General features: G+C 29.1%; 1 protein-coding gene across 3 annotated transcripts in view; it reads right to left on the minus strand.

The window, feature by feature from the left end:
• Positions 1 to 18366, minus strand: part of LOC106685398 (prostaglandin E2 receptor EP3 subtype) — a 116025-nt gene that overhangs the window by 18650 nt on the left and 79009 nt on the right. For all 3 annotated transcript variants that reach the window (XM_014428030.2, XM_014428032.2, XM_014428031.2), the window contains 2 exons: positions 8077 to 8207; positions 6670 to 6916 (listed from right to left, as the gene is read on the minus strand). In XM_014428030.2, coding sequence (XP_014283516.1) covers positions 6670 to 6916; positions 8077 to 8207 — 378 coding nt within the window. The remainder of the gene's footprint in view (positions 1 to 6669; positions 6917 to 8076; positions 8208 to 18366) is intronic.

Consider the following 18366-nt stretch of genomic DNA (forward strand, 5'->3'; position numbering starts at 1 on the left):
GACCAAACCACCTCCTTGTACAACCGTGGGTCTAGTACCTGCACCCCTGATCTTTCATGGGGTGTAGCGATACAGATTATAATTTAATTTAACTTAAGATAAACGTCATTTTAATATATTACTTTGTATTTTTAAAAGAAAATTAGTATTTTTCAGTGCGTATGGTACTGCTCATTTTTGTTTTATGCCTACTTATGTTATTACAATATGTACATATTGTATTAATTAGTTCCATAACCACTTAAACGGTGTACATACGAACATTGCTCCTTTTAATGAACGATATAGATTTATAAATACCTTTCAATATCTGACCGAATAATATGCTATTTGTGTAGCGAGATAATGTTATACGTCGGGAATTGAAAGCATTGTTGAGTATAATGGGACTATAAGTGACCGAAATAGGACATATCTAATCTGTTGGAGATTGTCTCCATCTCCCCGCCTGTGTCGAATATTGGAGTAATACTGCCCTTCTTTGGCATGAAGAATATCTCTGACATTAAACTCTCGTTACGTGATCAGTTAGGGGTTGTCGCTCAGATTTCCAACCAATAAAGTGTCATCTATAAGATAAGAAAGCTCGAGGGACTGCCGAAACTCCTCAAAGTATACACGGACCATATTGTATCCCAAATGTGGGAAAGGAAGGAAAATTAAGACTAAATAAATTCTTTAGCTGGTACCTCCAATTTAAATATATTAAATGAAAAATAATTTTTGTTTAAACAATTAGGAAGAAAAACATTTTATTTATTTATTTTTTAACTTTTTTTTTTTTTGTTTGTATCCAAATTTTTGATCCTTGATTTTTTTTATTAAGGTGTACTACCTGGTACTAAGTTTGATTTTTATTCTCAGTTAATTTCAGACAAAACAAAATATACTATTTTATATTTATCACACGAATGCCAATGCCCTTTAAGGAAAGGAGTAAGCATTCTATGAACACATTTAATGCAAGAAAATTAATGTTTTTTATTTACCTAAGATAAATATTAACTTACATTATATGGGAAGGGTTCATCAGTAGTATGAACTAAATCATGTTTACCTGTTTTAGTATTGCAACGTTAGTTTACCCACAGTTTTCTTTTCAATGCTTGTTTTAGATTGATAATTCTTTCTCCAATATAAGCTACTTTAGATTTTATATTTAAAAAAAATAAAGGTTTTTTATAGTGAATTAATGTGTTTTTTTCCACCATAAGTAGGCATAAAAAGTAAGAAATTAGTACTCTTAAATTATATTAAAATTAAATCTGTACCACTACAACCTAGGAAGGGTCAGGGGTGCAGTACTTTGTAAGGAAGCACTGTTACTAGGCCAACGGTTGTGCAAGGAGGTGATTTGAAGAATCACACTCAACCGCTAGATTTTTACCCATTTAAGGGTACCCAATTTAGGTGGCTGGGTGGACCCCGGGAAGGCTCCAGAACCCACAAGAGTTGAATCGCGACTACAGTGTAACAGAAAACAATTTTCTGCCCAGCTTCATTCGAACTCGCGTCCTTGGATTTCACGGGTCTTACCCCGCAGCCACCCCCACCCGCTAATTAATACTGTTACTGACATAAAAAGAGTATCATATCATAAAACATAAAACTTGTCTTATCCCATATTAAGTTCAGGAGGAAAATTTTCTGTTAATAGCTGGTGTAACCAATCAAAGAACGCCTTAATTGCAGAGATCTTTCTTAAATAAATCCAATACAAGGGAATCTTTAATGTGATAGCGAATTCAAACTAGTGTTTGTTTAAAGCCTTATTTTTTATAATTAAAATTTCATGTGTATCCTACTAGAGCATTTTCTACTACTGGTTCATCTACCCTAGTGTTTTGTTTAATTTTTAGAGAACTGAAGAGGGATCTTAACAAGAATTGAAACCGGTTGTCAAAATTATTTATTTTTGTAAGTAACCTATTTTTTATACTATTATTATAAACTATTAAGGTACGTCTACACATTCGCCAACCTATTGCAAATGCCCGGTTTCAATGTTTTGTTTATAAAGCAAACCTATGATATTCAATATAAATATTTATAACAAATATTGTAAATCAAACAATAAACCATCTTATCGTAAGATGGTTTTTGTTGCCCGGGGACATACACCATTGTTTATATAGTAAATAACTAAAGTGATACTAATACACAAAAAATGCTACTCATTAACCTACTTATTAGAGAAAGATTTTTATTCATCCAGAGAATCATAGACCTTCTTGGCATATTAATAAATAAACGTAAATAATTCTGGAAGAGTAGTTATTTATATATTTTAGCCGATATAGAAAAGAATAGACGAAGAGTGAACTTACTATGCGCCTGACATACGGCTGATAGACTCTATAAATGGCCGCCGATAAATATTCACTCTCCTACTGGTAAAAAGAAAAATAAATAAGGCTACACGCGGAATATAAATTTGAAGGATGAATAAAGATTCACGGAGAGTGTTGAATTCATTTCCGCTGATTTGTGATTCCGACATACCTCGCTAAGGAGAAAAGTATTTGTCCAGGCTTTGCCGGGGTGTATTCAAGTCACATACGCTCCAGCGGGTGCTTTACGGATCAGATGTTCTTAGCCATCATTAAGCACCTCTCGTTTCTCACTTAGAATGTGGTCTTCTTGATGAGTTTAATTGCAAAAACGTTGATTAGTATGGGTAGAGAACGTAACCCCAAAATTAATTGTCATGTTTTCAATTTTTGTTTTATTAATTCCCCCACGTTTTTTCTTCATTGTTTTATTGAAATTTACAACTGTATGACATGAAAATAGGTCTAATAAAGTTTATGTTAGTTCTATAACAATGGCACGGTACAGACTCCTTGAGAAACTTCTTTTCCTAGGAAGCTAGGTTTGAAATTAGCAAGTTAGGGTGGTTAAGGAGTTTATTGTCAAATGATTTATATCTCATTGGGCCTAGATATGGAAAATTTAGATCATTATGGATGATTTTATTTGCGATAAAGTAAGGATTGAGGATTTTAGGTTAAAAGGATTTGATTCGGAAGGAATTCGATGGTTTAGTCCAAGGTGTACCAAATTTCATCTCCGTATTTCCAGATTGGCCTATTGTAATGTGGATTAGTCTTTTGTAATGGATTAGAAGCTAAGATCTTACGAGTCGCATTCCGTACCTCTCTGTTCCATGGAGCCTAAGAGTTCTGATATCGGCACTCACTCCTTCAATCCATCTCAGCTTCGGCCTTCCACTTTTTCTTTTTCCCCCTGGTACTGTGCTGAGAAGCATTGGTGAAGTTGAGGTCTCCTCCATCAGTACAACGTGGACGATCTGTGCCTTGCTATTCGGATTTGGTTTAGCACCTCCTGCGGTTGAGACAGTTTGTGATTATGTCTTATTCTGCAATTGTTATTTTCCTTTACTGTACTATATATTTTACTGAGTACTTTCTTTTTGAAAACTAACCTTCATCACCGTCCATGTTTCAGAACCATATGTCAAAACTGCTCATAAGAGCACTTTATATAGAAGCAGCTTTGTAGATCGTGGTAGCAAACTGCTTTTGATACACTTCAGGAGATCATCTCTAAGTTCTTCTCGTTATCCGCAGTGATCACTGATTTCAGGTACTTGAATCATTTGGCTTTTTCCAACTTGAATTGTTGGGGCAGTTTGATGGCTGTCAGTTGACATATACTTTGTCTTATCTTAGTTCATATTAAGACCAATCTTCACTGCTATTGCCTCTAGGGAGATGAAAGCATCTTTTGTAGTCGTCAAGAATCTTCCTATAATGCATATAAGCTAACATTTATGTGATTTTTGTGTATATAGTGCCTATAGTTTTATTCTATCACCTTTGAGGCTTTCTAATCAGATTAAATTGACTGTATTCTAAAGTGTTCCTTTGTTTCATGCCCCTTTCGAACACGAATTTATTTGACAAGCTTCCTTGCACGGCAGTTGGTATCTATTATATCTGCCTTGGCAAATCTTAGTTATTTTAGTCCAATACCAGGTTTCTCCATTCGTATGTAGTTTTTCTCACCACATGCTATCATAGACACACCTCTTTTTTTTTATGTGAATTTCCATTGCTTTGATTCTTAAGGTATTCTCAGTTTATCTACATATATATATATATTAAACTGGGAATAACTCCGCGCACCAAGATCTTATTTAGGTATCCAAGAAAGACAAAGAACGCAAGACCAATAAATCTTAAACTCTTGTTGCTCTCACTATTTAATTCTTACTCCGCCTCCTCATAAATTTCTCAGTATCTGACGTAATAGCTATGCTACGTCATACGAGACAGTATTTAAATGTCCTCTAGATTACCATGGGCGTTGAGAGGACTGACGTATGATATGGATTTGTTTATTTGTCCTTAAACAGACATGTTGTTAGAATGTTGGTGTGAAATGATTTTTTTTTTCTATATTCAGATTTGATAGTCGTTGAATTACACTAGAATAAAATGAATATCCAATACAATGAAGAGGAATTCTCTGGATTTTTGTCCTGGATACAAATTTGTTAGATATAAAAACTGTTTATAAAATAGTAAATTATTGCAATCCACTTATTTGTTTAAATCTAATGCAGCATATAAATCAGTGTAAGTTCACAATAATATTTGAGCGAGATGATTGATGAGTATTTTGTCGGTGCATTGGATAAGAAACGGCTCTTTAAATATTGATCTTAAGCCCTTGTCCTGGAGTTCAACTATCTTATCTCCTACATTTACTCTATAAGAAGCAATTATTTTTTTTATTCTGTTGATCTTCTGAGTAAATAAGCTGTTGTTTAACGCGGCCATTTCTAATTTTAAAAATAATCTATCTTTAATTTTAATTATCTTTCCTTAAATTCTAAGCTTTTCTCATATTTGCTGAGGTGCTTAGTTTTTATTTATTTTTATTATTTATGGCAATCCGCATGATATTAAAAATAACACTTATCGAAAAATTCTCAATTTATTGCTGTGGAAAATCGCTCCATCCTGGGACTTAGACTCTTAAACATAATCGGTAGAAATATTTTATGCAGGATGAATGAGGCCGCATTGATATTAACTTTATTATTTATTAACTTAACTTAAATATATTTACATAGAGAGTAATAATATAGTAAAACATAAACACAGATTTTTTACTAAATAATTCAAAACATTATCCAAATTATAGTCTCAAAACTTTTATTGTTTTTACACGTCCAACGTTTCGGCCATCTTCAGGGACAATCTACTTAATTCACTATGAAACATATTATTTAATCATTCCAAACACTTCATACAGGCTATTCTGCCCAGGTCAAAACATTTTTTATCCAATAAGTCAAATATCCATTAAAAATTACAGTCAAAAATATTTCTCATTAACCACTATCATACACTTTTATTACAACCTGAATTGTATAACAAGTTGAACGTTGGAAAGAAACGTTGGACGTGTAAAAACAATAAAAGTTTTGAGACTATAATTTGGATAATGTTTTGAATTATTTAGTAAAAAATTGCCAGTCTCAAGAAAGAATTTTTATGATTATAAATAAACACAGATAATTTCTGCACACGTAGAATATAATCATTAGTATGATCGAAGAAGTTAAGGTTTGTTGAAAAGAAGGGAACGATGGGGAATTCGGGAAGTGTATGGTTTTCAGGAAAGTGTTTGATCAAAAGTGTCTTCAAATTTGTAGGCTGATGTGTAAAATGAGATGTATCGGATTTCCCAATTCTAGAGCAGTAATTCCCAAACTTTTTTATCCTACCGCCACCTTTCCAGGAAAAATATTACTTAGCGCCTCCTGGAAATTGATTTTAATAGCAATTAATAGGATATATATATATATGTATATTTATGGTTCTACCTTTTTCGTAAAATATAGAAAAGATAGGTGTAAATTAGAAACATTGAACTTTGAATAGAAAGTAATACAAAAAATGTTAAAACATTCGAAACCATCTTAAAGAGAAGGATGAAGCTGGTGTACGGCTATTCAAGAGTGTATTCTTCAAAATTTACTACTTTTCTAAACATTTTTGAAAAATGAGCTCTCTAAATAGAAATAGAACCCACCCTATGAAAATCACGTCAAGAAACGCGCGATGTATTTTTTAAATAAATCGTGCGAGGCCTTGAACCTCCACGTATGTCTAATTTTTGGGCCTTCGAATTATTGGTGAAAGAATAGCACACCCATACTCTCTCAAGGAACTTCGATGATTTCGGTAAAGAACGAACTTCTTGTATGGAGTTTATATTTTCATTTTGGATTAAGCACCTTACCATTAATACATTTAAAAATATATAGGTATAACATTAATTCTTACAACTTTGATTATTTAAGGTTGAGATACATACAGATGGATAGGATGGGTGCAATGGACGTTGGATGATGCTATTATAAATAATATGTTTATCGTAATCGGGCTGGTTGCTGAGTCAAGATTTAACATTGTGAAATTCTCTTCATTTCATGAATAGCCTCATAGTTATTGTGATGCTAAAAAAACTAAATTATCGGTCTTGTTTAATCCCGGAGCAAATCGGTTTTGTATAAATTGTATCCCTTATTAAGTCTAAACGATGAACCAGCAACCGTCCCTCTACATGTTCTTTGAATACTGACCATTACTGAATACATGCTGCTCTTAAACAAAATCAAGAAATGCCTCCTACCTTACTATAGTAGAAGGGTTTGGCGAGTGCGAAGAAGCGCTCGACGGCCATGACACTCACTATGCACCCGGATCCGAGCCCAAAAGCTCTCCAGAGGGCTCGGACCATGCACAGCGTTCTTGTCCTGGATATCGAAGGGTAATAGATGCCGATGTACATGAGGATACCCATACCGACCACTGCCGTTAGGTCGTTGGTGAGCAGCATAGTCAGCAACAATGAGTATCGTGGGTTCCTTGTCTTGGACCTGTGTCAAAAACAGCAACATCAAAACACGAAATTTTTCAATATTTTTATTAATGCTGTTTTGGACAAGTTAGGTCCTAAAAAAAACTTATACTTAAAGAAATTAAAGTGGATTAAAAATTCTAAAAAAAATTAAATTAAGATTTTAAGACTATTTTTAAATGTTTTTGATTTAAAGATAATCAATAAGTGGATAAACCCTAGTTCCAATCACTATCACCACTAGTAATCTATATGTAAATAATGGTTGTAAATGACAATTGCCTCATAAACTCTTAATTGTGAAAAGAGATGTCATCAATTTAAAAAAATATATAATACCATAAATGACCACAAATTACTCAGTTTCAAAAATACTAATCAATAATTCAAGAATTTCAGTACTATTTTGATACAATACATTATGTTCTCATGCTATTAAATTATTCTAATAAATAGTTTTTAATTTATTCATATTTAGTAGTAACTCTAAAATATAATCTAATGTTAAAATATTGAAATCTTAATCCAAATAAATATATAGCCAGGTCGAGAATTCGAAATGTGAGAATAGAAGGTAAAAGTATGATTAGCGAAAGTTTTAAAAACTTTATATTTTCAAAATAAAATGATGTAGTACTCCGCGTGCCGTTTTTTTTTCTGTTTTCTTTTATATTCCTGTATACATAGACCTTTTTTTAGCAACAAAAAAATGTTCGAACAATAAAGTGATACGAAATTGTCTAATTTTAATTAAATAATTTCACAAGTTCAAACAACTTTAATTAGATATCTTTCTAGTATCATAAAGTTTTGTCGCAGGTATTATCACACATCTATATAAATATTTATGATTTTCCTCATTAATATATTTAGTAAATAGCAATGATTATTTACTTTCTGATCGTACTATTTCTTACCCTAAATTTCGAATTATACCCTTATATACATTTTCTAGACTAGCCATGCATTATTCCGCATAAACGGGGTTCTATTTCTGAACCATATTGTTTTCCTGGTTTATCCATTTATCTAAGAAAAGATGTTTGCAATTAAAAGTTAAAAGTATCCTGCTGTATGGTTGCGAGGATTTTTCTTTGTTACATATAAGTGAAAAAAGTTTTATTTCCGTAATAGTTTTTTTTAAATAAAAATTCTTCCATTAAAAAATATAAAATTTACCTGGGATGAATTATATACCAGAGCGCTGCCGAATTGCCCAAAATGCCCAAGAGGTAGATGAAGGTCACTATGGCCTGCATCGGCACGGAGATATGTGAGGCATGGACAGCGGTCACAGTCTCGTTACTCATCTGTAAAAATAATTACAAACTATATTAGATAACAATCAAAGAATATTTAATTAATTATAGTTATACGTTTAGACTATACCCTCCCCCATAATCAGCTGTTAAAAAAATATATATATAATATAACGGTTATATAAACCATGTAAGGCCCATCAGGTATAAAATATATATAATATAGTTATATGTTTATTGTTGACGTTGGATTAATATAAAAAGATGGTCAGGAGACCATTAATTTTTCCAACCTAAAAAAAAAGAAAAGTTAAATACGAATTTTTATAGTAATCGAAAAACATATATATATTTTTTTTTCACTAAACATTTTTGTCTTACTAAGGCTTTCGATTTTTTTTTTTCGCCAAAATCCTTTTTTTTTTTATTTATGTATTTATTGATATTTACAACTGTATAAAAAATACAACAAGTAAATTTGATTATAATGTCATAATGATATGATACAGGATGTAGAGAAACTACCCAGTAGTAGAACTCTAAAAAAGTTTACAATATAAGGTCACGAGGCCATCTTCTCAAAATCACTTAAAATGCAATAACTTCAATTCAACTCCACAAATCTTTACAATAGTTAAATAGTAGAGACCATACCCATATAAATCAATAAAACCGGAGATATAAAATAAAACGTTTGAGAAGTTTATCATTATTTGAAACAATTTTTTTTTTTCATTATAAAGAAATAAAATATATTGATATAGATTGATTCATTAGGAATTCAGCTTTTCAACAGAAAAATTGGATTTGGATAACATTTTGAGGATTTATGATTTTTTTTTATGCACGTAGTAAATAAATATTTTCCTAAAATCAGCTCCAAAAAATTCATCATGTTTGATTTATTTGAAATTTCGTATTTAAGGATCTCCGAAGGCGCTCGAAGCTAATCATACTTGATTTCCCCTTTAAAAAAAAATTATTTTCCTTTTATGCAGGAAGAAGGTAAACAATTGTTTTGGTTTTTATAATTTTCGATAAGACAGATTAGTTGATCGTATTTTATTCGGTTGTCACAATACACCTCTTCTTCTTGTTGGGTACAAATTTAAAATTATTTTTTTCGACATTTGGTATCAAACGTACCATGGTATCTTTTCCTTTTTTTTTTTTTAAATTATATATATATATATATATATATATATAACAATTTAAGAGCATTTATATATATAAGAGTATTTTTCTGCCAATACTTCCTTACTTTCTATCGAAACTTCGCTGAGATTTAGTAGATTCCCAAAGCTTTATTTAAACCAGTTCTACAAGAAATCTTTTTTCTACAGAAATACATATGGAAAGTTTTTTTGATTGCAAGCTCCTATATTTACTTTCGGCAAATTTGATTTCCGCTTGTATGCTATTGATAATGCTTTATTTTTATTTAGATTTATTTTTATTTTTATTACTGGTAACGTTTATTGAACCATATGAAGATAACTTTATTACTATTTTATCTATTTACTATTTATATTTTTATTACACTCTTTTGATTAGTGATAAAATTACTCCAAAATCTCATTAGATAATTAGATCCGAATATGACGTGTAATTTTTTTCTGTTTGATATGTTAAGTATCAAATTTGGTTTTTAATTGTGAGAAATGTAAATAACAATCACATCTTTATTATTTTATATAAATGATTTCTAATTTATTATTTTTGTTGAATATTTTTGTTTCTTGTAAGCCTTACACTGTCCTGGCTAAAGCTAATTATATAGATGTTGCCCCAAAACCTAATTAATATATTATTATTACATTAAAATGTGTTATCTAATTATTGGATTATAGACATTGATATTTTATTACACCTCTGCGGTACATAAAGTTGCAAAAAAAAAAAAAAAATGGTTTTTAATGATGAACAAAATTTCATCGTTCATAAAATTCAATTAGATTGATTACATTTTTAACTAATTTGGAAGCTAAAACAACGAAATCAGTTAAATGGATTTTGACTAGGTTTCATTAACATAGATTGAGCTGTTACATTTCCTGTGCTTTTCGGTATTTCTATTCCAGCTGTGGGCTAAACGATCTTTATAAAAATTACAAAATGAGTTAAAGCATGATTACATCTACGTAATTGGCTTCATAAAAAATAATAATAATAAAACAAAATTCATTCTATACTTTTCTAGTTCAATGAGAAGTAAAATTGTAACGAGGAGCTAACGTTCCAGTTTCTGAGTGTACACTTTATAAATTAAGTTCTGAAGATAAGGCAAAAAAGAAGAGCTGATAAGAAGCTGTAAATTACTTTACATGACTACATGAAAGTATAGTGCTTTTCAAAATAAGATCCTTGAATGGATTAAAGGGGTTAAATACATAGTATGAAGCAATACCTGGATGTATGGTTACTATTGAAATTTTCTCTCATTAATTTAGCTTCTAATTATCATTTCGCAATTTATTTGCTGCCATAGAATTTGTGGAATAAACGCTATAAGCTACCTCACACTGCTGAATTGACACAGAAAGTAATCTCTGGTCGTTTGGATAAAGTTCTGGAAACAACAGGTACAAAGCGTTCTGGGTTCGATTCACATTTAAGTCAGTTACTATTAATTATTTGGTGATAATTAGGGTTTGGCGACAGTGAGACGGACAGTTATGCAGGTACATTTGAGGACAGGAGTACTATAATTACACTGAGATAACCGTTAAATCGCTTAAAACTTCAAAAATTAGTGGTTTTGAAGGGCAATCACACTGAACTAATTGTAAAATAAAATTACAATTACTGTCATTTCAATTAAATATATAATTTAGCTCACATGTGAATTCAGTTTATTTAAACATTTTTCTTATGAGGACAAATCCTAAAAGTTAAAATAAATTGATATCAAAGCGTGCGATCATAAAATCGATTTTATATTTATTTTCAGCACCTCCGAAAACATGTAAATAAATCTACATGCCAGTGCGCAATATTAAACTGGATATCATTTTCATATTTCGGAGCCATTATAAAACAGTTTTTGTTTCCCGTTTTGGTGTTAATTATTTGTATTTACAATTACAATAACTTGAAATTCTAAGGGGAAAATAACTATAATATAAGGATGTAATTAGTAATTGCAATTATTGTGGCTCAGCTCTGTTTGTATAACATGTTCTATCAATCAAAGATGGATTTTATTTCGTTCATACCTGATGAAATGAGCAATTTCTTCCGTCCCGACGAAATCGAAAAATATTATTTATTCGGATAAAATGAAAAAATAAAAATATTATTTTTATACAATCTCTTAAAAAAAAAAATCAGTGAAAAACTGACTAATGTTTGTTGTGTTTATTTACCTAAAGAGTTTATTGCCCAACCATATAATTGCAAATCACAGTATATCTATGAACATATGGACATATAACAAACATAATTGATAATGCAATAATGGAAAAGAAACCTAAATTTTTCAATCCTTAGATTTACAAATATTTTTGGCATTATTTAAATTCATAATTAGCATCTTTGATATGTTTTTCTTTTTTTATATTTTACTTTAAGATTCAGCATGCGAGTTCGAAGCCTAAATTTAGAAAAGGCAATTTCTATGTTTTTCTTGATAAACTCAGGATAAAAAATGACAAAAACTACACATGTCCTCTAAGACTAATGATGTTCAGTTAGACTGTCCGTGATGAGGTCTCTTAAGTTGCACCGCATTAAATAGATTCTCCTATCTAGATAGTTAGGTAGTATAGATAGATAGTTAGGTAGTATTGATAGATAGTTAGGTAGTATAGATAGATAGTTAGGTAGTATTGATAGATAGTTAGATAGTATTGATAGTTAGGGAGTATAGATAGTTAGGTAGTATAGATAGATAGTTAGGTAGTATTGATAGATAGTTAGGTAGTATAGATAGATAGTTAGGTAGTATTGATAGATAGTTAGATAGTATTGATAGTTAGGTAGTATAGATAGTTAGGTAGTATAGATAGATAGTTAGGTAGTATTAGATAGATAGGTAGTATTGATAGATAGTTAGGTAGTATTGATGGTTAGTTAGGTAGTATAGATAGGTAAATAATAATCATTATTACCATTAATGGTTGTACTAGATAATTACTATTAGATATCTTATTACAAATTATTTGATAACCGTTCTTACTCAAATTGTTCAAAACAATTTTTATTTCATTAGAACTTTTCTTTATCCTTTTAACCTTATACCATACTTTTGTTAATTCCTGCTGTTACTTTTATTCCTCCTAAGTTAAAGGATCAAAAAAGCCTATTTTAACACAAATTTGGATCTCTTTCCACAAATCTACCGCCTCTCCAACTCTCTAAATCTGCTATATCCCCAATTAATTCCTTCTATTTTGATAAAACTTCCATTCTAATTAGACATCGTTATGTTTGACTTGGTTTCTGGGTTCTCTGATTGATAGTGTAGAACCAGTTTTTGTATCGATTATCTAACTATCTTCCTGTTAACTGTTAGTTAGCCGTTAATAGCTAACAGTAATTAATGCCTTTGTCTTAATACTGATTTAGAAGAGTCTTTAACTCCTTTTCACGTGTTTTGTAATTCTTTAATTAAATGGAGATTTCACACATTCCAATGAAATTGGTTAGTCTTCAAAACGGAATGTGGATTATACTTACTTAGTTTTTCATAATCCTTCAATACCTTCCACATATAGTTCTTTTATATATATTAATAAAAATATCCATTTATAAAAATAAATAATTATTTATCAACTCCAACTAAGCATACCATTTATGTCCTACCTACTTCAAAATACTTTGTTGAGAGAAAGCTTGTTAGGGTGGCTCACGTATGCTAATGGATTTAGGATCCATTACTTCTGACACTCATGTGTCAAACATAATCTTCTGTCAACTGGATATAGAATTACATATTTTTATTTTTTATACATATATTGTTTAGTTTATTTGTCTATGCATAATTTTTATTTTATTAAATTAAACCTCATATTAATAAATCATAGATCCTGTAATATGTCATAAGTCATTATCAATTATATATTTCAGTGGCATTTAGTTTGTTGATTTTTATTTATTACATAATATGTAATTCTGAATAACTTTTAGGCCTTACTATAAACAATATTATTGTTCACACATTAATGCTTTAATAGTGACACATCTGACAAAAACAAATCCGAATTTTTTGACAGTACAAGCTTTGGAACAACATGTAGGACGCCAGTAGTAGAGAAAGTATCCCCAGCCTACGGTACTGTATGTGAAATACGTCCAATTCAGGATACTTTTTTGTTGTTTGTCTGATATCCCACGTAAAGCAGCGATGTGGTATTTTCGATGGGGAGGAATTTAAATAAAGCTCAATAAAATCGATATAAGAAAAAAATATTTTATTAGCCTCCGCGAGTATTAACTCAGAATCTGTTACAGGAAATTCATAATAATATATTTCAGTCCCAATAGTTTCTGTTTTTTTGATAATTTTTATTTATTTAATCTTTTTTATACACGAATAAATGAAAAATGGTGTTTATTATGTGTCTATTTTTCGGTATTATAAAGCTAAACAATACTGAACTAAGTTTATTATTTATTACTTCAATCATTTTTATGTATAGCTTTATTTTAATTTTTATTATTTTTTACAAGCCCATGTGTTCTGTAGACAGTTAATTTGTTTTATTAGCTCTATAAAATATGTCATATTATAATACTTAGTAATGAGTTTTATTCTTCTGTTGTGGTGGAAAAATCATTCTTTATCATTTTATGATTTGTTTAGGTTTTTTTTTATATTTAACATATTCCTTATTATGTTCATTTAGTAATTAATTTTTATTATTATAAAAAATAGCTTCTAGAAGAAAAAAAAATATATTAAATTTTTATTTATATATGTTTTAATTTCAATAATAAAAACTGTTCAATATTACCGTGGGATGCAATAAAAAGTTGTATTATTTAAAAGGTAGTCGTGACAAAATAATTTAATAAGTTAAGTCATTTTAAAATTGAAAGTCGAAGGATTTCATGACCAATAGTAATGTTATTTGACGTTTCGGGTATTGGTATTACATGATACAATTATTTTTTTATAATAACATATAAAGTATAATAAATGGAAGGATGGTGTCATAATAGGAAAAGTACTAAAGAGAATTTAGTATTAGTCTTTAATACCTTATATGAAAGTCGATACTAAAATTTTGTTTAAAATAATATTGAGTTTTTTGTTTTAATTATTATTTTGAATGTGGTTTTATCCATTTTACAAAATAAGAAACATGTACTGTGAAGTTGTAGGTAAACCTTGTAAACATAACAATGAAGTATTTTAAACTTAATCTATTTTAACAAAAATTAAATTAAGTTATTTTTAATATTTGATAAATTAAATGATTTGTTGTATTTGAAATTATTAATTCTTGGTTCTGAAGATCGTGATCCATCTCTAAAACTCCAAATGAAATTAATAATATGTTCTTATAAATATATATATTGATGATGAGGTCGTTGTACCATTGATCTTTAAAACTTAATTTAGATTGACGACCTATGAAATTTAAGAAGAAGAATTAATTATTTTATTTTTAGATTAATTAAAGGATTCGATAATGATACCCACTTCTGGGATGAGCAAATGTTTTCAAAACAAGTTAGTAGGCGATATATGGTATTTCTATTTGAAATTTTTGTTTAAGTAAACTATAAATAAATATACTTATTGTAAACAATGATTACTGATTTGAATTGTATTTTATAATAAAACTAAATAGCTCGTTGAAGACAGGAAAGCAGCCTTGACCCAGTGGGTTATACAACCAGGTCGTTGACTGCATGTAAACAGACTGTCTCAGAACTTCTGTCGCCTCTATTGTATTGTATCAAAAGTCAACTTTTCTGAAAAGAAAAGATATATAACTTTTTTATAAAGTAGCATTAAAGTATATACTTAATAAAAGCTGTTTTTAACGTTATTTGATGAGATATTATATTTAATTTTATTCACAGGACTTGTTTTTGAATAAATAACTTTTGAACCATATTAATCCTTCGATAAGTAACTATGTATAGATTTACCATAAAAGATGAGTAGGCCTATTTTATGAGAAGGACTAACTATGATGCAGCACAAAACTCAGACAGCACGTGCTGGACTCTCACGTCCTTGTTTTGAGGTCTGCCCTCCTGGCTATGGGAGTTGGAGGGGACGCTCATTTGGTATGTAGAAAACAAGGAAGTTGCAGTGTGGTGTGTACTATAATACCCTTAGGATTCAGTTGTTATGTTACAGTACGGTTTCTGTTTAAGTGCTGCCCTTTCAGATTTTATTTTTACTAAAAATAGCTTTCATCTCAGTCCTATTTTTATCACATCAATATCTCACTATCAACTATATCCTACTCAAATCGTTATATGTATTTTTTTAAAAAATAGAGCGTATTTGTAACTAGATTATTATTAGAAAAAAATTTAATAAATTTTTATTATTTCAATCTTTTTTATCATTTATTACAAGATTTCATGATTATTTTGAATGTTTTTTATTAATTTAAATACTTCTCCCTTTTATATTCATGTTATTTTCTACTGTTTCTTGTCAAAGATGTCACGCTTTTTGATTTCAAACTGAGGATTAACCTACAAATATGTTTCAGTTTTTAGATAAATAGTGAAATGTAAATATTGTTTCTTCCAAAATCCAATCTTTACGACAATCCAATTTGGCAGGCCTAGTTAGACGTCAGATGTTTAAAAATATCTGTGGAAAAGAAAAAAAGTTTAAAATCTTGGAAAATAGTTTTATATTTTAATTTTATAAGGCCAGATGCTGTGAAGAATAGTTCAAGACAGCATTTTCACTTGAATCTCACTGATCAAAAATGTATTTAAGTCCCCTACAAATTATTAAATTTGTACATGTATATAATAAATTCCAAACTAATCGTGAAGTTTAAATAGAGCCCTTAGAAACTATTATGAACCGGAATAAAAATTCTGATTAGTTCACAAATTAAATTTGTAACTTATCTCCACATTCTAATGATTGTAAGAATAAATATAATAAAAAACAGTGCTAAGCAATGTGAGGAAAAAGTGCACAATTTTGATTTTTTTATGTTAAAATAGTATATATAAAAATTTTAGAAGACATAACAATAGCTCGTTTTCAATATCATGCAATCAATCATAAAACAGAATAAAAAAAAAAACGGAATCTAACATATACTGAACTCTTAAGTAAATTATAGAAATAAGATATTGTCCCTCCATTTTGTAAAGGAAATAGTTAAATAATAAATCCAACGGGATACACTGTTAACCAATAGAAGTCTCAATATAAACAAACTTAGTAAATATGAAATATGAATAGGAAATAAATAAATGGATGGCAATTCGCATATTTTTATGCTGAAGATTAAATACAAGGTAATTTAATATTTTGCCTCAAATTTAGTTTTAAAAAATTAATCCATTTTCCCGAATTATGAATAAAAAACCTCTTAGATTATATAATTTTAACAGTAATGAATTTATATTATATTATATATTATCTAATTTATAGTTTATATACTTTAGACATTAAAACTCCGAGAAAACAAACGACAGTAAAAAAACAACTGAAAAAAAAAAGAAAACTAAAAAATACTTTCATGATTTGTATTTCTGAAAATATACTGAAATAAAAAAGAACAATTAATAAGGCCAAAACATTACAAATAATTAGAATTTCATAGAGAAAATGAAAATGTTTATTATTTTATAATTTTATATTAAAATATTGAGGGTTAATTTGGTCCAAATATGACTTATATTTAATAATTAAAAATGAATCTTACTAAAAAAAAAAAAATAGATTTATGTTTAGTAAAATTATTTATTTTAATCGTAATAGCTATTAGTAGCACGTGGAGAACAGTTTTTTATCAGTTCGACCAATTGTCTTGCTCCACTAGTCGAAACCCGTTTGTTACATAATAAGATATTATTAGTAGATAAATATAATTTTAGAATCAGATTTGTTATTAATAAAATTAACAATAGAAATAAAGTTCATAATAGACACAAAATACCATTTTTATGTCATTTCTTACGATTTTATGTGTGAGACATCCCTTCTAGATTCATTAAATATTTTTGATTTCTGAAATTTTACTGTTGTTGCTTTTTTTATTATGTGAATCTTTTGTAAAGAACTTTATTTTACCTCATAATGATATAAAAGAAAGCAACAATAGATTTAACGAAAAATAAGAAGAATCTACATTGTGTAGAAAACTTAATTCTGGACTGACGATGCTTGAGCACTTAAAACATATTATAAGGTCAAACATAGGTTGCATGAACTGTATGTAACAAAATACAAACTGTTCCAATGAATATGTTTGTAGATAGTGTGCCGGTAACTTTCTGTTTTGTTTATTCCATTATTATTACTATTTTTATAGCTTTTATGTTTAGAGTTATAGTTACACATTGAAGGCAAAAGATTGAAATCTCGTAAATTAAAATGTTTTAATTTAGGGTTATTTTTACGTACATTTTTTTTTTCACAATAATTAATTATCAATTTTTCTCATCGTTAGTAAGTCATCTGCTAGTACATAAGGTTTTGAAAAACGTCTGTGATGTACTGATAAATAGTTCTAGGTTTAAGGTTAAATTTTATTTTTTATTATATTAGTTTTGTCGATTGTGAATAAAATAAATGCGAGTCAAGAAAAATACTTTCATGCATTACTGAGCGAAAGTAGAGGAGGAATTTCATAAAATTCATACTAGACTACTCCCTAACTTCTTTCCAAATTTGTGCCAAATCGGATAAGCGGTTCTCGAAGTATAAAATACATTTAAGCACAGCATAAGCATAAGTAGTGTTCGGACCAACACGATTCCTAAAACTATCACCAAAATTGAATTAACTATATAAATGTCAGAGTATACAAATTTGAGTACTAACCAACTTCCTGACCAAATTTGTTTATTATTAACCATGAAATATGAGTGCAATTTTTTTATTGTAAGCTAATCTGCAAAGTTTAGCTTCTTTATCTTTGGTAATGAGGAAGCGAAACAATCCTCAGTATGATTAAAATTTTCTGTCACTCTTGAAAAGACGGGATTTGACAGATATGTGGCTTTACATTTCTGGCTAATAATATATTTCTTCGTTATTTTTTAATAATAA

This window comes from Halyomorpha halys, unplaced genomic scaffold, assembly GCF_000696795.3.
Source record: "Halyomorpha halys isolate HHAL.00 unplaced genomic scaffold, Hhal_1.1 Scaffold689.1, whole genome shotgun sequence".
NCBI classification, from domain to species: domain Eukaryota; kingdom Metazoa; phylum Arthropoda; class Insecta; order Hemiptera; family Pentatomidae; genus Halyomorpha; species Halyomorpha halys.